This window comes from Peromyscus leucopus, chromosome 1 (genome assembly GCF_004664715.2).
Source record: "Peromyscus leucopus breed LL Stock chromosome 1, UCI_PerLeu_2.1, whole genome shotgun sequence".
NCBI classification, from domain to species: domain Eukaryota; kingdom Metazoa; phylum Chordata; class Mammalia; order Rodentia; family Cricetidae; genus Peromyscus; species Peromyscus leucopus.
This window is the reverse complement of record NC_051063.1, coordinates 78,983,978-79,007,828: the sequence shown is the minus strand read 5'-3', so window position 1 is coordinate 79,007,828 and position 23,851 is coordinate 78,983,978. Positions and strand designations below refer to the sequence as shown.

Here is a 23,851-nt window from a genome sequence, read left to right as displayed (position 1 = left end):
ACCATTTGCTGCAGTTTGGTGTCTGTCTTCGGTTGCAACTTTGGAAATGCCTGGTCCTCGGAGCAGGGAAACCTGCCACCCAGCCGTGAATTCAGAACAGTTTTGAAATAATCCAAAGCAAGCCTTGAACTTGGCCCTGGACTTGATGTTGCTTTCAGGGTTCCCTCTAGAACCACACAGCTTTGGGAGGCAACTGGGTGGCCAGGTGGAGAGACCGAAGCCCCGGGGGCCGGAGGTTGAGTCTGCCTCCGTCTCTACACTTGGTCACCCAGTGTTGTGACACTGAAGCCCCAGCTTCCAAAGCTGCAGCCCAAGGGGACAGCACACACCCTTCATGCCAGTGTGGGGAGGTCTGCTGTCAACACAGTCTTCATGAGCTTGGGACAACAGAGGGGCACACTGCTGGGGGCGGGGCAAATGTGGGAGGGAGCAGGGCCCCATTCCTGTTCTCTCTCTCAGTTGCTGGTGGATGACTTGCTGGTGTACAATGGCATTCTTGCCATGGTGAGCCACCTAGTTGGGGGCATCCTGCCCACATGTGAGCCTACCGTGCCCCACCACACCATTCTCTTTGCCGAGGACACTGACTTCTGTCACCAGGAGAAACACACCATCAGGTACACCCCTAATGAGCCCTAATGAGGATGGATGGCAGGGACCTGGCCTGGAGGCTGATGGCCTTCTGTCTGCTCCTCCTGCAGTAAGCCAGAGGAAGACCAGGACATACAGATGATGAATGAAAACCAGGTCATCACTACCTCAAGGAGGAAGCCAGGCACTGCTGACCCAGGTAGGTGGCATGTCTGTGTCCTGCACATCCCTGTCAGAGGCTTGGTCTGGGTAGAGAGGAAGCAGGCATCAGGGTCTACTGGCCTTGCCTTGCCTTCACAGCACCTCTTTCTATCTGGGAGCCTGTCCCAGAGTGAGAAGCAGATTCTGGCTGCAGGCCTCCCATGTGGCCAGGAGGGGAGGGCAAGGCACACTGGGAAACCAGGAAAGGACACCAAGAGGACTCCCTGGGACAGGTGGCATTTGAGCTAGGTGCTAAAGGATGTCTGGTAACATAGACAAAGGCCTTATGGGTTCCATGATAAAGCCTACTCCATGCATGCATGGGCTAGGGCATGAAGGATGCCCAGAACTCAGTCTAGCCAGGTCTCCCCCTACCTGAATGGCAAGCCAGGTATATGACTGCTCTCAAGGACAGTGTAACTCATTCCTCCTGTGTCCTGCTTCCACAGCCTTACGCCCCAAAACCTGCATACGTGAAAAGGAGACCTCAAGGCGTTGGCGATGCTGACTGGAACAGGAGGGAGAGCCTCTCCAGGCTGGCTAGGCTCTATCACCAGCCCTGAACAGACCCGTGTTCCTCATACATCAGGGTTGGCCAGCTGGGACCCCAAGAGCTGGAAGAGCATGGAGGAACAAGGGACTTTAATCACGGCCTTGGGAGCTATAGGGGTCAGAGGAAAGAGTCAAGAACAGGGTAGCTGCCCCCTGCCACACTAGGCTGCTTCTGGGAACCAGGGATACTTGGTTCCTCTCAGTCCTCTCCCATGAGGTCCATAAGAGCAGGGCCTGTGGCACCCCAGTCCTAGGGAGCCCCTGACTCAGGCCCAGAACTCAGTACGTGACCATGGGGCCCATGCCCCTCACTGCACAGCCCTGCTCACCAAGGGCAACAGATGCTGAAAGACCCACGGTGTCACAGCTCCTCATCTGTCCAGTGCCTCCGGAGGCCGATGGGGCTAGTCCTAGGTGGCCTCTGTCCTCTAAGGGCCTCTGTCTGCTAAGGAGAGGAAGTGAGCTACAGTGAGTGCTGGAACTGCCCTCAGCCCCTGCCTCTCCTCCCATCACACACACACACACACACACACACACACGCACGCACGCACGCACGCACGCACGCACGCACGCACATACACACACACATACACACACACATACACGCACGCACACGCATGCACGCGCACGCGCGCGCGCGCGCGCGCACACGTCAAGAGTTGAAGGGCCTGGGCTCAGGCTTGCCCCTTCTCCCTGCAGCCCAGAGCCCCATGCCTGTGTGTACATCTATAGAACAAGCTCAGATCAGGGACCTAATCAGTCTCCCAGTAGTGGGTAATTTCTGGTTCCAAATATTAATCTGTTGTTTTCCTGGCTCGGGGCCCAGCGGGGCCGGTGCCATGGTATCGAACTCAGTACATTCTGACGCTACCAAGAACCACAAAGGCCTCTGGGCGGCAACACCCAGCAGCTGTGCAGCTGTTTGCATTCGAAGCCAGCTGATGTGGAGAAAGGATTGCCTCTCTGATGAGAATCCATCATCTCTGCAGCCTCCAGCGGCCTCTGGCTCCTCCACTCACTCCCAGATGAGCCGCACGCCTCCCAGGAGGGCCATCACACCAGCTCTTAGGAGGAACCCAGCTTCTTCTAGTCCTCAGGGTAGGCACAGGATTTTTCTGGAGCACCCAAGACTGACCTTGGTGTGCTCCCTGCAGACCTTTGGTGGGTGTTTATAAGTGTATTCCATGCAATCTCAGAGGGAAGGCACTGGTACAAGCATTAACTCTCAAATAAATGTCTATTTTTTATTACAAAATCAATAAAAGATGTTATTAAGAATAGAGTGTGGTACACCGGATGGGGTCAGCTAGAGGGAGCCTTTGTTGCCTCCAGCCCTAAGCCAGGGTCGATCTGAGGCTTACTAAAAACTCACGCATGTGCCTGTCTGAGCTTTGCTCCCACACTGCCTTCAGGTGGGGACATGGCCCTGAACCCACTTTCTCTGTGGAGTCCACCTGCCACACCAGGAAATGGTGCATACATTACATACCGGCCACTAACCATTTAATCCATGCTATGTATAGAGGGGCTGGGGCACAGAGGCTGTGTGGCCTTCCTAAGACATGCAGCTTGGGAAGCTATTAATGGGTGCATAAGTCCTCAGGTGACTACAGGAGAGCAGGGGTGACCGCCCTAGAGGGGTCTGACTACGGGGCTTCATCGGGGGCCGCTTCAGATTCCTGGGTCGTCCTTACACCTGCTGCCCTTACCCACCTCCTTCAGAAGAGGTATTGCTGGTTCTTGGCATCAGGAGTCAGTTGCCCTTGGACAGGAAGAGGGAGACCAACATCTAAACCCAGGCAGCTACAGTTCTCTAGAAAGCCTCCTCCCCCAACTGTGGTGCTGGTGAGGAACATGGGCTCTCACCTACACACACACACACACACACACACACACACACACACACACACACTGTGGTACTGGTAAGAAGCATGGCCTCTGTCCTGTGGGGCAGACTCTGGCCAGGCTGTCCCCCTGGTTTCACCCAGTCCTTAGACCCTGCTTGGCCCAGATCCTGCCTCAGGTGGGAATGTACAGAGCAGCCTCATCTGGTGATGGGGCCAGTGAGGGTGTCCACACAGTGGCAGCCCAGACCCAGACCAGGTGAGTGAGGCTGGGTAGAGAATTGGCCTAGGATGGTGCTCTTCAGATGTCCCCGTGGCCCCTTTGTTCTGCTGGCTTTCATCTTCTTCACAGCCAGGAGATCATGTGACACAGCCAGGCGATCAAGGCAGGGTGCACATGTGAAGGACAGGTCTGGGGCAGCAGTGTTCACAAGGAGGCCCCGGCCCTGAGGACCTGCTACAGGCTGAGGAGTTTGTATAGGCCTGCATGCTCCCTAGCGCCCAGGGCTGTCTCCTGAATTGCAGCTCTTGCATGTTTGGTCTCCAGGCCTCTCTGGAAACTGCTCGGCTCACAGCCCTGGCATAAGGGCAGCTCTTGGCAGCCTTATTTCATAATAACAGCAACAAAACCAACGGTCACCAACATACTTGAGACCCTCTGCAGGCGAATGGGCCTGTGGGTGCTGGACACTGGTCCTCATTTCCTGTAGGTGCCCTTCTCCCAGCACACTGCATGCCACGCGATGGTTCTGGGGCCTGAAGACCAGGGTTCAAGTGCGGGTTCCACCATCCTCTATTCTCCAACCCAAAGCACCCTCCCCTGAGCACCCCCTGGCCGTGTTACCTCAATGGAGTCTAGGCCCAGCCCCAGGCTCCCCTACCCAGACTGCACAGCAGTGGTACCTCCTTCCAGGAGTTGTCACAGCATCCAGAGCTTGGGTCTCACAGTGCCCTCCTCCCAGGGGACACTCAGCTAAGTCTCCTAGTGACCGTCATTTCATGATGCACAGGCTTGAGAGCAGGATGCCTAGACCTGGTGCTGGATGACATTGGCAGGAACTCTCCCAGGGCAACAAGCCACCCTTCTGCCTGCCCGAGTTCCAGGATGTACTCAGCCTCAGTTGACTGCTCCGAAAGTGTCTCAGAGCCATTGACTGGACAGAGCACTGTGCCCACCCTCCACGCCTACCCCTGCAGGATGGTCCCCTTTCTACCAGTTCTGAGACTCTTCACCTAGTTTGGTCCCTTCCCAACAGAGGGAAGGGAAAGGGGACTCACCCCAGGTGGCCCTGTAACCAGCTTGGCCTCTCCCTGCCTCAGACCCTTTACTTCCTACCTCTCCCTGGTCCCCCAGCCCGGCTCCGCCCACAGCCATCAGCAGGCCACGGTCCTCCAGGAAAGCAAAGGTGATTCTGTGGGAGCACGGTGAAGAGTAGTCCAATGAGGACTGGCCAGGGGGCAGGAGCTGTGCTCCTTGCACGTTTCCACTTGGCCCGCCTCACCCTGTGGCTTTCTTGTTTGGGGTTACATGGGTAACCTCCTGCAGTGTTCTCCATCTTGTTTCCCTGTGGCAGCGCCGTGTGCGGCTGTGTTCTGTGCGTGCACCTCCTCGGGTCCTTCGGTGATTGGTTTTCAGGTGGGGCCAGCCGCAAGTCTGAGACAGGGCAGGCGTCACACCCAGGCCTGTCCAAGTGCACGTCAGGATGCTGTCTGCAGCCCTTGCGTCCTTGCAGCGGTGGCTCCTGCCAGCCTTGTCCTCAGGCCTGGCAGCAAAGGCCCATGAATCAAGCTGACATTTCCATTACCTGGGAGATGAGTGTGTGACCGGGTCCAGGTGCTGTGGCGGGGGTGGGGTGGCAGGGTGGCCACTCATCAAGACCACAAACCAGGGAAGAAATGGAGACTGGGGCCTGCCCATCAGCTTTGGCCAGGGAAAGACTGCCATGGGTCCCTCTGCGCATGGACAGTGGAGTTGACAGACATGTGTGAGGGCATCAGGGAGCCTGCAGGCTGCAAGGAGGCCCAGTATGAGTGCTTAGTGCTTAGTGGGGGGGGGGGGGGTGTCATGTACCCAGACCTAGGCATGGATGCTGGGCACTTCCTAGCATGGTGTCTGTGAACTGTCAGCCTGGCCAAGGTCAGCTACGGAAGCTCAGCGGCCAGACGTGGTCCAGACTTGGGAAGGGTAATAGGCATCCACCAGCTCGGGCTGTGAAACAAGGATGTGAAGCCCATTCAGACTAGCCCTCTGCTTCCCTTCCTGGACTCTGGGTGGTTTGTAGCCTCTCCCAGGTTTCAGATCAGATGGCACCTTCTGGTTGTTGCTCCAGGAGGGACACACAGTGCTGTTTACTCCCAGCAGGAAGACAGCCCTTAAGAAGGTGACTGTGAGACCCGTGTCATCACTAACCTGGAACTGCTTCCTTCTACCTAGCCAGCAGTCTTCCTGCAGTACTAGAAGACAGCTGGGTTCCAGCCACTTCCCAGAAGGACCTGAAGCCTCATGGCCCTGTGTCCATCCTCCCTTCCTTCCCTCCTGACGATGGCCCCCATTCCAGTCACCCACATACCATAATCACAGACCACTTGCATGATTATTTATTTAGTATTTTTCTTTAAGCCAACTTTTTTTTACTGAAATGCCTATTGTGGTTCATTCTAAGCTGCAATGCTTGACACGTGTATGGACACGCCCGTACAGTTTTCTAATACACATTTACATAAACACAGCTATTAAAATAGATGACAGATTTGAAACTAAAATCATTTCCTGGGCCTCCTCGGGCCCATGACCAACTTCACAAAGCCCTGGATGACCATCAAGACCGACAAAGTTCCTGGTGGTGGGCCCAGATTCCAGACCAATGACCTTGGACCCATCACTGTGGCTCCACTTGCACAAGGCCAATGCCACAGCTCCCTGTGCTAGCCTTCTGGGGCCTTGATAACTGTGTAGGAGTCTGCCCAGGCCAACTTCATCTCTGCCACAGCCCCCCATACCAACTGTGAATGCAAAGTCGAAGAGAGGTGCTCTCAAAATAACCGAGCACAGACATGCATGTACACAGAAGTGTGGGGTCCACCCTTTGCCCCCAGGTGCCCAGCCTGACACAGGACAGAGACCTGAAGCTCAAATCCTTTTTCCTGCATCCTCACCCCATGCCAGTCCCTCCTCTTGGCCCCTGAGTTGGCCACCTGACTCTCCACAAGCCTCTTCCCTCAGCCACAGCACTCTCCTCTCACTCAGGGCCCTGCAAGGGCACAGGAGTCCTGCCTTAGTCATCTGCTCTAGTCCAGAGCTGGGGTGACTTCCTAGACTATACATCTTGGCCAGTCCCACTCTACACAGAGCACCCAGCCGTCCCAGGATAAACTATGGGTCCCTTGTGAAGCTTTGAGTCCTCTCTCCTGCCCGGTTCCACCCTCACAGCCCTCCTTTTCCTTTACGCTTGTCATTTGGACCATTGGAAAGTCCTCTCATGTCCTGTGCTTCCCTCCACAACCTGACACCAGCAAGATGGCTTGGGTGTCATTTCCTTGATCACCTACCCTTCAGGTGGTCTCCAACAGGCACTGCCTCAGCCCCATGGCCCCAACTCCCCTTGCTGACATCGTGGCAGGGTGCTTCCCATGATCCAGACTCTGCCCCCACCCACTGTGCTCACAGGCACCAATCTGTGTCACCCTCCAGCAGCTGTAAGAGGTAGATACAATGAAGACTCCCATCTGCAGGATAAGGCCATGGGGGCTGAGGAGACAGGACCCGATGCTAGGCAGTCTGACTCCAGGGCAGGTACCACACCCAGCATGCATGCACTGAACTGTCATCTCCCATTTCATCACTTGTCTACTTCTCTGGAAGCTTCAGTGTTCCATCTCAAGGGCCTACCACAGTGTGTGGCACACAGTAGGGGTACAATAGAAGACACCTGTTTGCAGACGGGTGGATGGATAGCTAGATGATGAAGATGGCCAGCGAATTGGTGGATAATTGACAAGAGAAATGGCAATGATGGAAAATGGATAGTTGAATCATGGGTGAATGGATAATTGAAGACAGATATATGGATGATGTATTCATGGTTAGTGGATGGATGGACAGATGGATGGATGCTGGATGGGTGAGTAGGATGGATGGTTGGATGGGTGATGAGTAGATAGATGAATCCTGAATATATGGTGGATAGGATGGATGTTAGCTAAATGGGTTATGATCCATGGATGGGTGGTGGTTAAATGATAGATGGATGATGGGTGACTGGATGATGAATGATGGATCATGTATGGATGGTGGGTGGACAGATGAGTGGGTGGGTGGGTAGACGATGGTGAGTGAATGTTGGCTAAATGGATGGGTGGTAGGTGGATGGGTAACAGGTGGATGAATGAAGAAGACCACATTCTGCCTTGCTCTGCCAATCTCTAGAAATCCTTCAGGGCAGGATGAGGCCTCTTAGGAGATTTAACCAGGAGCGAGTGTGGTTTAAATTCACTCTCCCACATGACAACTCTAATCTCAAGCAAGAAACTTCCCTCTCTGGACCCCAAGCTCTCATGGTCAAGACAAATTATTTTTCCTCAGGCAGCTGAGTCAGAAGTATTATGTCGTGGCCCTAGACACAGGGTAAAGGGTCCCCAGGGTCAGGGTGGTATCACATTGCTTAGGTTCCTGAACACAGTGCTTCCTCCAGCTCCTAGTCTGTTCTCCTGCCATGCTCAGGACCCTGGCAGCTCTGCCCACCTGTCTCCATCCTGACCTCCCCCAGGCCAGGCTGGACTCTAGCTCATTGATGGATGACTGACCCTGACCTTGGTGGCCAGGCCTCACACCTCCAGGGCAGGATAATGATGGGGAAGCCAGCCCACACATAGCAAGAGAACAGGTTCAACAAGCATTTATTGAGCCCCTGCTGTGTGCCTGCTGTATAACCCCCCGCAGAGGAAGCCACTCACTGCCTCCCCTTCAATAAGCCCTGCTCCCTGTCCCCACAGGACCCTGCCCCTTTGGGCACCTGCTTGGCTTTGTGTCTGACTGTGGGTATCCAGCATTCAGTGGTCAATGCCCATGTCCTTCCTGACTTCCCAGCTGGGTGGGGTTCCTAAGTGTGGTGGTGGCTGCTGTCTCCAAGTCTCTGTGCAGCCTGGACAGTCCCTCAGGCCTGCCTGACCCGTCTCTGGGGCCCCAAGACCCAGGCAGCGGTGGCAGTCTAGGCCTGGTGTCTCGGTGACAGGAGAGCTGAGTCCACAGCACACAGACCAGGCTTCCATGTCCTGTGGGAGGGGTGGTGCCAGTGATGGCAGGAAGGCAGGGGCTGGCTGGGGTCACATCACACCCAGTGCCCCAGGACCCAGCACTGACGGTTCAGCTCTGCCGCCTCATGAGCTGAGCTCCGTGGCCAGGAGTCTCCCATGTGTGGCTGGTGCCCTGCAAGAGACAAGGCAGAAGTTGCTGACAGTGGCCTACTTCCATCCGTACCACGTTGGCCTCTGGCCCAGCCCCAGCGTCCATCTGCTCCCGTCAGCCCACCACACTGCACTGTCCACCACCATCCACTAACTCACCAGCACATGGAACCCCAGCCAGTGCTAGCTGCCAGTCACCAATCAACCCAGCAGTGTCCCACCAGCCCACTCACACACAGCCTACCCACCCAAACTCACACGTGCCCCTCCCACCCAGCAGCCCCCTGCAGCCCATAATCCTCTTCCACTCCACTACATACCTACCAGTCCTCTTTCCACACCCACATCTGCCTGTAATCTGGACATTGAGGCTCTAACCCTTGCACTCACCGGCACACCCACCAACAGTCTACGATCTTGTCTGCCTTACCCATGTGTCTGTCCATAGACTCGACAGTGCATATCAGAGTGACCTCCCACCCCTACCATCTAGTCACTTCCTTCAACCTTCCCTTCAACCCAGCAGATTCACTGAGTCCTCCCTCCTCACTTACTACCCACCCACCCACCCATCCATCCACCCACCCATCCATCCATCCACCCACCCATCCATCCATCCACCCACACATCCATCCATCCATCCACCCACCCACACATCCATCCACCCACACATCCATCCATCCATCCACCCACACATCCATCCATCCACCCACCCATCCATCCATCCATCCACACATCCATCCATCCATCCATCCACCCACCCACACATCCATCCACCCACACATCCATCCACCCATCCATCCACCCATCCATCCATCCATCCATCCATCCATCCATCCACCCACACATCCATCCATCCATCCATCCATCCATCCACCCACACATCCATCCACCCATCCATCCATCCATCCATCCATCCACCCACCCACCCATCCATCCACCCATCCATCCATCCATCCACCCACACATCCATCCACCCATCTATCTATCCATCCATCCACCCACACATCCATCCATCCATCCATCCATCCACCCATCCATCCATCCATCCATCCATCCACCCGTCCATCCATTTATCCATCCATCCACCCACACATCCATCCATTCACCCATCCATCCCTCCACCCATCCATCTATCCACCCACCCATCCATCCATCCATCCATTCCAGCCCTTTGCCGTACATCTCACACCTTCCCACCCAACCTCATTGTCACGCTCCTCATGAGCCTGGAGGAACCTCAGAAGGAACATGGGCCAGAAGGCATTAGGGGTGGGTGACTCCACACCCCCTAGATTTTATGCCCCACCCCAACAGTGAGTATGCATCGGTAAGCCCAAGTTGACCCCGAGTACACTGTCCCCCACCCAACACCCGCCACTGCTCTGCTTTTAGAGACCTGGCAAGCTGAAGGACATAAGGCCCCTCCTCATCCTACGCTCTCCCCCTGTGCTAGATTAGTTCTTGGACCTACCCACATCTTCCCTCAGGGCCTCTTCAAAGTTTCTCTGATATGCACAAGCCATCCCTGTCACTTGTTGAGGACCACTGTAAGTGACCTGGCACCTGCTGTCCAGTGGAGTCCTCCAGACCAAGCTCAAACTGGCCCCTTATAGGGGGCTTGCCCTGACATCCTCCCCTGCCTATCAGGCCAACATGCTGTCCCCATATTATCTAAGAGAGGGCAGAGACGCACCACAGACCAGCAGCTGGGTCAGTGAGGCAGCCATACGGAGCTAGGCAGGTCGGTGCTCCCTGATTCCAGCCATCTCCATCAAGAATCGCTGTGCTTTCCACCCTGAGCTCCAGCACAGCAGGCATCCTTCAGGGTCAGACGGCTCTTGGGGAGCACCCATCAGGATGAAAGTCTGGGCAGATACTTGCATACCTCTGATACTTGCATACCTCTCAGGACAGAGAGCTCACTGCCCCTCCATCCCCTGGCACTGGCCATGAAGAGCTGCTCTCTGGATGCAGCAGTTGGGAGGGGCACGAGGAGGTTCTCATTTTGTTCTTTTGCCTTTCCTCCCCTTCTGTTTTTAATATTCCTTAATGTTAGTGTTTTGTACATTTTGCTGTGTTTTTAAAGGAGTGAAAAACATTTTGCAAACATTCTGGAATCATTTGGCCTTGGGGAAGGAACATTTGTTTTGGCCCCAGCTAACGAAACAGTTGCAGTCTTTGGATGAGCTTGTTGCCAACATAAAGGTGTTTGGGTTTTTTGTTTGTTTGTTTGTTTGTTTTTTCCTCTCTCTTTTAATGAGAAGCAAATATTTGGTGCATAGAAAGGTTGGACTGTTTTTCTCAATGAGTATTAAAAATGACTGTAGCTGCTCTCACGGGAGCTAGCAGGCAGAATGGCAAATGGGAACGGAGGAAGTGGTTGTGTGGTTTTTAAGGAAGAGCAGGCCGAACCCACCTCACTCCTAGAGGTAAAATGAGGCTTTCTGACCCCTCACTCTGTGTGGTCACCCCACCATGGACTGGAGCTCCCCTCTTTCTCTCGCCTTCCAGGAGGTGCTCAGGGCCCAGAGCCATTGATGTTATGTCTCATCAGCCCTGCAAAGCCCTCCCCCCGACCTCCCTTCTCTCCTTCTCTCCTGGTCGCTTCACTTTGAGGGCATCATCAGCCAGAAGGCCTTGTGCTGGGATTTGGGAATCCCAGCTCAGCTCTGCTTCTAGACCCAAGACCCTGTCACAAGTGGGTGATGGGGAGAGAAGCAGCCTGCTGCACTCCAGCCAATATCCCCACAGGAGATCTGGGTTCAGATCTTCCAGAAGGTTCAGAGACACTGAAATTTCTGACTTCAAAAATAAAACTATCTGTCTTTAAATGATGACAATTAGCATGTTTAAAATATTTTCAGTGATACTATGGGCCACAAAGCCTGACTTGACCCAAGGGGGGCTGTCTGTGCTGCCTGGCTGTTTTCTAGCCTGTCTTTGTCCTGTCATTTCCCACGCCCTGTCCTCCAGCTGGAAATGCCCTCTGGTGCGTCACTGGACACTCTATCCCCACCCCATCTGGTCTTTCCTGTACTCTCTCTCCTGGGAAACACTGAAGGGCCCCTGGGTGAAGGCCCCTCCCTGTTCCTGCTCCCACCCCACCCCTGCCCTTCAGTGCATCTTACCTGGGGTGGGGCCATCTATATGCCCAGATGGGAGCCCATAACCCGCTGGCCTTTGGCCTGGTCCAAACAAGTCCTAAGCTGACATTTTCTTAAGAAATGAAGCCAAGAAGAGGGAGTGGGGGCTTCTAAGTTTGGGGGTGCTCTCCTCCGCCATGCTATCTGACATGTGTGTGTGAGATACAGCAGTTCTCTGTCCAGCCCCTCCTCTGATGCGGGCTAAGGGGATAAAACTATACTTAGGTCTGATGGTCAAAGGTTCAAATCCACGCTCTATCAGACTCAAGCTACATGACATGTGTGTATGTGTGTGCGTGTTTAGTTGTAGGTGAACATGTTCAAATGTGCATGTATGTGTGTGTGCACATGCTCAATCATGTGTGCTGTGTGAGGGTACAGGTGCATATGTATTCATGTGTAGAGGGGGTGCAGGTATGGATGGGTGCACAAGCCCAAATGTGCATGTGTGAATGTGTGTGTTAATGTGTGGGTGCATATGCTCGAATGTGTGTATGTGTGTGTTCATGTGTGTGTGTGCACATGTTTGAAAATGTATATATGTGTGTGTTGTGTTTATGTGGGGGTGCGCATGCATTCACCCTCATTTTTGTGGATGCCAGAGTTGAAGGTCAAGTATCTTGCCTCACTTACTCACTCTGCCACTTTTTGAGACAGTCTTTCACAGAGCCTGGAGCTCACCAGTTCCAGACTGACATCCAGTGAGTCCAGAGCTTTGCCTCTCTCCCCTGCCCCCAGTGCTGGGTTCGCAAGCACACCCCCACACCTGCCTGCCTTTTTTTCAAGAGTACGGGGCATCTGTCTTGGGTCTTATGATATGGCAAGTGCTTTGCCAACTGAGTCACTCTTGGCCCCATCCCCCACTTTGGTTTTTCCAGACAGGGTTTCTCTATGTAGTCCTGGCTGCCCTGAACTCACTCTGTAGACCAGGCCGGCCTCGAACACACAGAGATCTCCCTGCCTTGCCTCCTGAGTGCTGGGATCAAAGGTGTGTGCCACCACTGTCTGGCTCCCCAAGCACATTTTAAAAGCTGTGTGGCTTTTGACAGGCAGCTTCACCTCTCTGAGCCTGAGCAGATAGATGTGGGATGAGACAGAGCAGTGAGAAGGCCCAGCGGGTCCCTGCACTGAAGCCCTTCAGTCCCTGGTCTCCGGACGGTGTGCAGATAACGAAGTTCAAGTATTCGATAGGACTGGTTTCTCTTCTCAGATGGGGAAACATAGGTTTACAGTTGGAAAGAAATTGGCTTAGGCCCCCCGGGAGGGTTGGTAGCATGGAGTTTTAATTTCCCCTTAGACCCTAACCCCACCCTAAGCTTAACAGAGTCTTTGACGTGTACAAGGCTCTGGAAACATGATACTCATTACTTTTTATTTTCTTTGTTATTGTTCATTTGTTTCTGAGACACGGTCTCACTGTGTTGAGAGGCTAGCCTCAGCTTTATGACTCTCCCGCCACAACCTCCTGCTCCATCACACCCAGACCCTTTCTTTTAAATTGATATCAAAACATGAACACACACATCATCTGGCCTGCTCCAGCCTAAGCACACAATCTCTCCATGCCACACCCTATTTTTATCTTTCCCGAGGGCACAAAGGTCTATTGGCCTGCCCCAGCACCAGTTCAAGGGATTAGCCTACACCTGCTATTACGGAATGGGTTCATCAGGGTGTGAGACCCTTCAAGACCAAGAATATCAATGCTGCTGTAAATGTGTTCAAGGAAAAATTGGGGTGCTCCACAGGGAACTGATTCTCTTGACCCAGAATCACTTTGTAACTGGTAAAAGGAGGGTAGGAGACTGCAAAGGTGAGCCAGTGGTTGATGTAGTGGATCTCAGTTGCCTGAATTAGGGGAGGACCTGGGGCCTTTGGGAGGCGGGCCGCTGTGTGTGTGTGTGTGTGTGTGTGTGTGTGTGTGTGTGTGTGTGGCAGTGGGGGGTGGCTAGAGTGTGCAACCCTCACCATCCACGGTTCTGAAACCCACCTTCTAGGCCTCAAGGTCCCACTCTAGTCTCTGGTACCTCAAACAACATCAGCCCCCAGCAGGGCTGAGGATGGGGCTCAGTTGGCAGAGTGCTTGCTGAGTTCAACCCCCAACACCTTGTCCACTGGATATGGCGACACACATCTATAATTCCATCTCTCTGGAGGTAGAAGCAGGAGGATCAGAAGTTCAAGGACATCCCTGGCTGCATAGAGAGTTTGAGGCCATCCCAGGCTACATGAGATCCTTGTAAAGGAAAGAGAAAGATGGAAAGAGAGAGAGAGAAAGACAGAATACATAGGGGGCGATGGAGAAAGGAATTAAGGCTAATGTCAAGGCACCTGGCTTTGGTGACCCAGCAGCTAGAGACACTGTCATGCTCTAAATGACCCAGCATCAGTGTGTTCCCTGACTCTCCATATACCTCTACCATGAGGAGGCTTCAGATGCACTATGGCATTGACAATATCGGTCCCCATTTCCTCCTTGTCTCTTCTTTTAGGCTGCATGTCAGAGCAGGACAAAGGCCAGCTCTGCTGGCATGCAGAGAGGGCTCCCAGCCACTGGCCCCATGCTGATGGCACAGGTCTGTTGAATGACTAAGGGTCAGGACAAAGAACAGGCTTTCATGGAGCCATGTGAGAGAGGGGAGCCATGGTCTGTGAAGGGCGTTCAGCCCGCTTTGCCTGGGGCCCTGTGCCTCTGAACATCACGGACCCTGGTCTCTTCCTCACACCTGGGATCAGGCTGAGTCTATTTGGTGCATCGTCCCCAGAACCACCAATTCCTTGGATCTTTCATTAAGCATGTCCCCAGTCAGACAGGCTGCTGAATCACACATATGAGAACCACTCCCTGCCTTCCAGAAGCTCACAGGGAGGGGACAGAGACAGGCATGGGTATGAGAGCTGTCCCTGTCATCTGGAACCAGCTCTTATGATCTACACCCTGTAAGGGAGGTACTGGCTGTTGCTGTAACCATTCATAGCTGAGGGACCAAGGTTCCCCTGGGGGAAGTAATTGGTCCAGGGTGTCAGCACTGGGGTTTGAACTTGAGCAGTCTCACCTAAACCCTGGACTCCCAAGCACCATGAAATCTTGATTGTCATGCACTGGACTGAGAGATGCCTAGGAGATCAGGGTGCCTGTGGGTGTGTTTCCAGGACCATTAGACCAGGGCTCCGAACTAACACATCCAGTTAATTCACTGATGAATTAAAATCTGCATAGACTATTAGGAAGGGTAAACTTGGGGAAGGTGGAGCCTGCTTGAAGAAAGTGGGTCACTGGGGTGAGCCCTGTACTATTTCTACTTTCTGGTCACGGAAAGGAACAACTTTTCTCCCCTGTGCCGGTCTACCATGATGTCCTGCCTCACCCAGGCTCACAGCAACAGAGTCAAGCGAACATGCATTGACACCTCGGAAACCGTGAGCCAGATCAGCCTTCCTCCTTCAGGCTGCTTCCGTAAGGTGTTTTGTTGCAGAAATGGAAACCTAACATGTCTTCCCTTCTGCTCTCACAGCACATGGAGATATGCACAGCTCTCCATGAGGGGACACTGGGTAGTCTGGACATTCCCAGACACTGTGACTGGATTTTACAAGAGCTCCAGATTCTGCTGCAATTTGTTTACTGCCCTGTTGGAGGGCAGGGACAGATCACTTCAGGCAGAAGTAACAAGGTGGAAAATAGATTCTCGGCAGGCTGGGAAGCTTTTAGAAGGTGTGAGTGCCCCGCCATCTCGTCACTGGGGGAAGTCAAGCAACACACGGCAACAGAGAGAAGGGGTGACTGGACCAGGTGCTAGGCCCACTCATCCGGTCTCTGAGGCTTCAGGAGTCTGTCATAAGACATACCATGCTTTACAAGTATGGATCCCACACATCTCAAACCAAGGAACGGACTCTCCAGGGAAACGTACAGATTGTTCTGTTTGCTCGGCTTCTGAGACATAGTAAAACACTATGTCACCCAGACTGGCCTCGAACTTGTAAACCTTCTGCCTTAGCTATACTTGGCTTACAGGCAAGGGCTACCTTGCCCTGCAGCAACCTGTGTTTTAATAAGAGTCCCAAAGAGCTTCTTAGCAGCAGGCATGACTAGAATACTGTTGCCTCCGACCAAAAACCAGACAAATAAAAAAGCATCAGCATTGGATAGAGTTTAGAGTTTGTCAGGCCTGTGACCTGGGCCAAGTGACAGTCCCTAGAGCCAAGTTCCTTTGCTGCAAGACAGAATGCTTCTGACTTCGCAGGGACCAAGTAGGGTAAGTCACTACCAGAACTGCAAGAAGACCTACTGTGTGGATACAATGCACTACCACTGTGGGTACAGCAACAGGGTCCTGTGCTGGCAATCTCCACACTCTGGTGGGGAGAGAGTGGAAATGAGCAAGTTAGCTAGGGGGCCAGAGAGAGGGAGTGAGCAGCAGGCAAGAGGAAAGAGGCCCCCGGGGAGTGTTGTGCCATGGAAGGACCCAGGGGAGGGTGGGGGTCCAGAGCTGGGGAGACAACTTCAGGCTCATGTCTCATGAAGATGGGTGAAGGAGATTGTTCCTAGAGGCAGCAATCTCCACCTTCAGGCTGCTGAGTAGCCCAGCTTGTGACCAAGGCAGGCTGCTGCAAACAAGAACTGCCCTGAACTGGATCTGTCACAGTGGACCCCAGAGGCACAGGTAAGACTTATGGCGGGAGCACACCCACACACCTGTCATCTCAGTCCAGGTGGTGGAGGCAGGAAGATCTCTAGTTTGAGGCTAGCCTGGGCTACATCGTGAGATTCTGCCTCAAAACAAAATGCAGAAACCCAGCTTGAACCCAGATCACTCTTTTTTTATTTTTATTTTTTTTTAAGATTTATTTATTTATTATGTATACAGTGTTCTGCCTGCATGTTTTGCCTGCAGGCCAGAAGAGGGTATCAGATCTCATTATAGATGGTTGTGAGCCACCATGTGGTTGCTGGGAATTGACCTTTGGAAGAACAGCCAGTGCTCTTAACTGCTGGGCCATCTCTCCAGCCCCCAGATCACTCTTTATTCAACTCTCCACCCCAGCGTGATACCAGCTGGGACCCCTGACCTCCAGATGGCAGGGTCTCAAATGTCCTCAGGCTGCATGCCCGTCTGTGCCCAGCAAATTGGCCTTGATATTTATTTTGAAAATATGATCTGGTCTGATTCCATTTTAATAACGGCAGCGACTCTGGAAGTGTTCTATTGAATTTGATTTTGATCTAATCAAAATGCCAAGTTGCTCTGGGCCCACAAAAAGTCTTCCTTAAAATTCGCTCTGCTGTTCTGAGGGCAGCTGTAGCCGAAGCCCATCTAGACAGAGTTCCCACAAGCTGCCTCTGTGCTCAGAGAGCAACGAGCTCTGGCAGAGCCCTGCCTTACAGACACACCTGACAAGTCAAAAGCTTGTCCCAGGCATCGGACTTGACAGGAGCCATGAGCTGAAAACCCCAATCGCCCCAGAGGACGATGCAGATGCCCAGATCCGATGGCAGCATCGCTTCCATCCAATGTCACACCTGATGTGCTCCTGAGCTAGCTGGTGGTACTGCCAAGCCCCAAAGGCAGGTTTCAAAGGCAGCCTCTCCCCAGGAGCGGAAAAAAAAGAAAGGTGGCAGAATCTGTATCATGGAAGGACCGAGGAAAAAGCAGCAACTTTGGCAGTAGTTAGGAGAATGGAAAGAAAGTTTATATAACTCTTCATGTTAGATTAGCTGCTCTGGGAGGAAGTGGTGGGAGACAGGCAGAGGTGCAGAGGCAGCGAGTGAGCACCGACTGTATGCTACTCACCGATCTGGGTACTTGGGCTCTAGACACAGACAAGGTGTTTCTCGGAGAGATGCAAGAAATGGGAGCCACGTGCATAATAAAATGTTAAGTCAGAGAAGGACAAGTGCTGGGAAGAAAAGAGCGTGGGATGGGAGAGCACCTGGGAAACTAGTCCACAGACCACGAGGCAAAGTGAGCCACACAGAGCTTTAGAGGGAGAGCACAGGTATCAATTACCAAGGCCTCAAGAAGGGACCGGGTTTAGCATGTGTAGCTGCTGCCTCAAGCGGCAAGGGGGGAGGCAGAGAGGAAGGTGATGAGGTGGGGGCCCTGGGGTAGGAGCTGGAGCCCACAGTAACCATGCCAGGCTGGGGTTCATCACAAACCGGATGGAGTGAGGTCTCTGCTCAGCAAAGTTGCCTGGCAATTCTCCCTTCTCACGTCCTCTGGATCAACCCTCGAAGAGCTAGCAGGCAGGAGCTTTGCAGAGCGCACACAGCAAGTGGTTAATAATGTGGCTCCCTGACACCCTCCTCCCCCATGCCTCCTGCCGGCAAGCTGTCCCCGGCAGGATCTGAGCAGCTGCTTCAGAAGGAAATATTGCAAAACTCGCCCAGGCGGTTCCAAAATATTTTCTGGGCAGCAACCCCACAGTCGCTAAGAGGCCGGGTTCTGGGGACTGGCTGCTTCTCTAGCCTGTTAGCACTCTACTCTTGCTGGGCCCCCATCCTCAGGACCCAGCCTGGGGAGACGGGTCCACACAGACAGCTCCTCCACACTACTGAGCCTGCATGTCCTCTGATACTGCCTGATATGATGATGTTGGATAAGCCCAGTCTTTGGTTTGCTGAGACAGGGTCTCACTATGCCGTCTAGGCTGGCTTTGAACTTAAGACCTTTCTGCCTTGGCCTATGAAGACTGGGATGACAGGAATGTTCCACCATGCCTGGCTAGAGCTATTTTTGGCCTCCCTAGGATTCCTTATCCTGTGTGCCATGAGGTTGAACTGACTCAGTGAGTGAGAGAGATCATCCTCTCTAGCCCCTGTGCTGTACCCTAGATAAGATGCCATACTCTGATGTCACGGGTGACATCAGCAGGGACCCCACTCTTGCCACACTATGCCGTCACAGCATGGGTCTTGCTGTCCTACAGGTGTGAAAACTTGTTAATGAGGCTGGGCAGCAGTGGTAGCGCACTCCTTTAATCCCAGCACTCAGGAGGCAGAGCCAGAGCCAGGCGGATTTCTGAGTTCGAGGCCAGCCTGGGCTACAGAGTGAGATCCAGAGAAATCCTGTCTCCAAAAAAACCAACCAAAACAAAACTTAAGGTCCCACAGTTGGCCTTGCTTGTCTCCATTTCTGGAGCCCACAGAAGCCCATGAGTAGTATATGAATGAGTGAATGAATAAATAAGAGAGTAGCTGGGGGTTGTGTGGCACACACCTTTAATCCCAGCACTCGGGAGGCAGAGCCAGGCAGATCTTTGTGAGTTCAAGGCCAGCCTGGGCTACCAAGTGAGTTCCAGGAAAGGCTCAAAGCTACACAGAGAAACCCTGCCTCAAAAAAACAAAAAATAATAAATAAATAAATAAATAAATAAATAAACAAATAAGAGTAAATGAATGAATGTGTAAAGGAACAAGTGAATGCCTTTCATGCATCATAGAAACAGCCTCTTCAGGTAAACTGATTCCTTCCTTGCTTTGCCATGGGTACCCATCCTCTGTACTTGGTGGTCCCCAGGAACCCCAGGAGCACAGCCATCTCTACTAACGGCCCTGATGGAGGACACCCAGACAGAGATGCTTGGGCACTGAGGCTCTGTGAAACCAGGATGGAGAAAGCCTTCCCCACTCACGCCTCGGAGCCCTGGGGCACAGCTCCCTGCACCGACCCTTCTCCACAAATGATCTCGCAGTCTCTCAGTGCTAGCTGTCCAGTTCACCTCCCTGCTGGGGTCTGTGATCTCCTTCCATCCAGCCTCCACCTCAGGGATGCCCATCCTACAGCCCCCAGACTCAACACCTGCAAAGCCTCAAGTCTTCCAACCAAACTCTTCCATTGGCAGCCACACACACCTTTGAAGGCTCCTACAGAAGTTCTGGGCAACCCCGAGGCTCCTCCCTCCCTGCCCTCGCTCGATCACGTGTGTGATCATGGGGCACACCTGCCAAGTGCAGCTAGCTAGTTCATGGTTCCACACTCTGGAAGTCCCCTCCAATGACATGTAGAGCTCTTGTCACAGACGAGGTACGACCAGGCCTGTGTCACTGTCTTGATGTCCTCTGCTAGAACCAATGAGTTGCCTCTTCCTTGAGTCCCACCCCCATTCCAACTTGTGACCCTATGGATGGATGGATGGATGGATGGATGGATGGATGGATGGATGGATGGATGGATAGGTAGGTAGGTAGATAGATTATAGATAGATAGATAGATAGATAGATAGATAGATAGATAGATAGATAGATAGACAGGCAGGTACATATATACATAGAGACAGATGATGTGAATGAGGAAAGTACTGAGGGTCGAGGACTCAGGCTTCAGACTCAGCTCCCAGCATTCCTGGCCTTCAAGCATAGTGACTCAGGTAGAGATGGAAGCCTCCCGAGCATCTTAAAAGATCTAGGGGGTATATGCTGACTAGCAAGGCTGTGTGACCTGGGGCAAGTTACTGTACCTCTCTGAGGTTTTATTTGCTCATCTGTTAATCTTCCTGCCAGTGGGAGTTAGGGGTCAGCAGGGTCATGGGATGAGGCCTGAAAAACACCCGTGTGGAGATGGAACAGGCAGAGAAAAGTAGCTCACTGAGATGTAACCGCCTCACCTGCAATCTTCAGCAGCTCCTTCTTTTCTGATGTGAGAAAGGCCCTCAGCTCTGCCTCCCTTTGATGGCTGGAGCTGACACTTGTTCTCATGGCTTCCCTGAATTCTTCCTAATATGTCCATCAGAGTGAGGCAGATGAAATGAATGCACTCGAAGCCCCCAAGCAAATCCACCCTCTCCTTACCTCCGTAGATCCAGCCTAGGGCTAATCTCAAAGGCTATTGGTGAAGTCAGGCCAGGCCTGGAGCTGTCAGCCTCAGCTTAGTCTGTGGTGTGTGTCTAGGGGAGGATGCCTGTGCAGGGGTCCCAGCTCCCTGTCAGCCCAGCAAGCACTTACGGGTGGGGTATCTCTCATGGCGGCAGGCGAGACGGAAGTCTTCCTCTTCGCTCACATCCCCCTTCTCAATCCTGGAAAGAAACAAGAAAATCTCAAAGCTGCAATGAGAGGGCAGGCAGAGCTGCAGGCATCCAGGGCCTGAGGAGCACACACCCACTTTCAACACAGCTTTCCCCCTGTGCCCACAAACCTTTACCCAGGCCCTGAGATGATGGGTGCCACTTTCCCAACTGAGACACAAAGCAATTGGCGAACATCTATGCGGCCAGGGCAAGCGCGCGCGCGCGCGCGCGCCCACACACACACACACACACACACACACACACACACACACACACACACGGGAGAGGGAATGGGGAGGGAAGGAATGAGGGAGGAAGAGGGTACACCACACACATATGTAAATAAAATCAAGTCCTGACAGTAGGCTGGTTGTGTCAGCCCCTGGCTGAGCTCAGGGGGTCTCACCTTGGCTATTGCTGGAAGTTACCCACTAGGAATTTAAAACTCCATGTGGGCTAGCCTCACACTCTCTCTGTGTTTCCTCTCTCACTCCTTCCTTTCTCCTACAGTGCCAGGTCCTGGGCTTTAGTTCTTGAAACAACTACAGAGGCACATTCATGGTTGCTATTATGAGCATAGTGGGGACCACATGTGGGAGGCTGCTATCACTAATACAGCAATGACTGCCCCTGCACCCACCAAACACATAAGGAAAATGAGGTCACACACACAGGGTCACACTGCCTTGTCACCGATGAACTGAGCTCCACAGTTCCCCCCACCCCAGTGTCCCAGGTCTCCAGATGTCCAGAGCCTCTCTTGGCCCCTGTGCTTTCCTGCTGGAAGTAGACACTCAGCTCCAGAAGACAGCAGAAGGGTGGTCAAGCCCTCATCCAGACCCACTTCAGGGCTTAACCCTCCCCTTTAAGGCACAAGCTCTGCCACAGCCCTGCAAAGCCTGCAGATATGGGACTTCACTGGAGAATCTTCCAGAACTGACTCTGTGAGAGGAAACCAGCTCTTTATAGAATGGCCACACGGGAGGTTGAGGCAGAGAGATCATGAGTTCGAAAGCAAGACACCGTCTCAACGAAGGTTAAGAGAGGGAAAAAGCAAAACCATGGCGCTGAGGCCCAGCAGGCTAGGCCTTGGCTCCCAGGTTGTCAGGTCAAGTGTCACCTCAGCCTCCAAGCCTCCGTTGTCCACACACAGTAGCTTCCAACCCTGGCTGCCTCTGGCCACAACACGCTCCCCACTTCTGCCCCCCGCAAAGGGACATCAAGCTCTTGTTTGAAAACAGCTGTAAATGTCATGAGGTGACCCATCTTTGATGTGGGTAGAAATGTCCTGGGAAATACATTATGTCGTGTTCACCTTTTAAAGGATGGCGGGAGCTACCTCAAGAGACCCAGACGGCGCTTTGAAGAACTGACAGGGCCTTGGTGGAACCTGCACTCTGATGGGTGGCAGGTGGGACCGGACACCTTGGATGTGACGCATGCACCCTCCTGGGCCTCAGGTTCTCCTGAGTTGTGGCTCCACCCTGTTCTGGTTCGTCTCTGATCCCTCATCCGGTGAGCAGGCGTATACTACCTGTTGCTTAGGGCTCTGGCCCGCCACTGGACAAATTCATCAATCGGTGCAGAACTGCCATCACGGCTTGCCCTCATAATTGCCATAGTCCCATCGGCGGCAGCAAGCTCAGTGTCACTGTGAAGCTCCAGGAACAGAGAGGTACTCCTTTGCCACATCGGTCCGTGCACTCCCCTTCCATCCCAGTCAGCTCTCTTGGTTGCCTCAAGACTCTAGGGTTTGTTTGTTTGCTTTGTTGTGAGACAAGGTCTCATTATGTAGCCTGTGTGTTGAACTTCAGGTCCTGCCTTGCTCCTCCTGTGTGCTGGGATGCCAGGCCTGCTCCGCCTTGCCTGACCTGACAGCCATGTTTTGAAGGAAGCAGAAGACTTTGAATTGTCAAGGCTCTGGTCCAGGGTCAGCGGTTGCAGCACAGTCTCCTGACCCAGAAGCCACTGAGTTGCTCTACCTGGGCCCAAGGGCAGTCAGAGCCGAAGCTGAGAGCAGCACCCAGGAAGTGAGGGTGGCCCCACAGAGGTGCCCTGAATACCCACGTTTGGCTCCCTGAGGGGAAGAAGAGCCTGGAGCACAGGGGACCTCTGTGGGCTGAGTCTCCTCGTGTGGCTAGATGGGTGGGGACCCATCATCAGCTTGAACATGAGAACTCCCTCGTGTTCTCTATTGCACAGTGTCCCATCAGCGCCACCCTCAAAGCCAGCATCCCTTCCCTGACCCTAGACCAGCTGTTTCCAGCCACTGCCTCCATCTGACCCTCCATGCGTCCTGACCTTTCTGTGAGAAAGGCTTCTTTCCTCCCTGTTCTCAGTACGCCAGGAACTTCTACGGAGTCAGCCCTGCCCATGCACACCAGATGGGTTTGAACTTCCCAGCTACGTCAGCTGGAAGAGCCTGCACTGGCCGCCATTTCTGTGTGGTCACTCTGAAGGTGTTGGCAGACAGCACTGGTCTACAGGCTACACTTTGAGTAGCCCCCGCCTGTCTGCTGGCCCTTGCTGGCCACATCACCTTCTGGGATCCTGAGAGTGGCTATCTGCTCTGTTTCGCAGCCCCATGTTTCCCAAATTTAAAGGGCACAGATGTCAACTGAAGACATGATTATGCAGATTCTGAGAGGCCGGTCTTGGGTGTAGGGCTAGATTATGCTTTTCTCACGGGCTCCATGGCAGCCCATACTGTGGGTCACAGATGCCAGTTGGGTCTCAGAACATCTGCTGAGCCTGGGTCTCCCAGCTTTCCCATAGTGTAGGACCTGCAGGAGGGACGTTGCGGTGTGGTGCAGGATTCTCCCCAATACTTTCTCTCCCCAGCTGGTTGGTCCTAGAAGAAGCTCAGTGGTTCAGGAAGTGGTCATTTCTTCCAGCTGTTGCTTCCGAATGTTCCTCACACCCTTCCTCCATTGTTTCCCACCCTAAGGACTACCCTGTGTTCTATCTTCCCTTCCAATGCTGTTGTGGATCAGCAGTGTCAATGACGTCATCCTTGGAGTGGTTCGAGGGTGTTGCATGTCTCCTGGGCATCATCCCTAAATCCTGGGGTCACACTCCTCCCAGGAATAGCAACTTCAGAGGACCCAG

At 53.3% G+C, this 23,851-nt stretch overlaps 2 protein-coding genes across 2 annotated transcripts in view; one reads left to right on the top strand and one right to left on the bottom strand.

Annotated features, from left to right (window-relative positions):
• The window catches only part of Katnip (katanin interacting protein), a 174,413-nt gene extending 172,499 nt beyond the window's left edge, over nucleotides 1–1,914 (top strand). The window contains exons 26-28 of the mRNA XM_028867907.2: nucleotides 460–617; nucleotides 702–790; nucleotides 1,242–1,914. Coding sequence (XP_028723740.1) covers nucleotides 460–617; nucleotides 702–790; nucleotides 1,242–1,300 — 306 coding nt within the window. The 3' untranslated portion in view covers nucleotides 1,301–1,914. The remainder of the gene's footprint in view (nucleotides 1–459; nucleotides 618–701; nucleotides 791–1,241) is intronic.
• A 4,035-nt stretch (nucleotides 1,915–5,949) lies between these two features.
• The window catches only part of LOC114692232 (germ cell-specific gene 1-like protein), an 80,067-nt gene continuing 62,165 nt past the window's right edge, over nucleotides 5,950–23,851 (bottom strand). The window contains exons 4-5 of the mRNA XM_028867910.2: nucleotides 20,682–20,752; nucleotides 5,950–8,613 (exon numbers count right to left, since the gene is read on the bottom strand). Coding sequence (XP_028723743.2) covers nucleotides 8,516–8,613; nucleotides 20,682–20,752 — 169 coding nt within the window. The 3' untranslated portion in view covers nucleotides 5,950–8,515. The remainder of the gene's footprint in view (nucleotides 8,614–20,681; nucleotides 20,753–23,851) is intronic.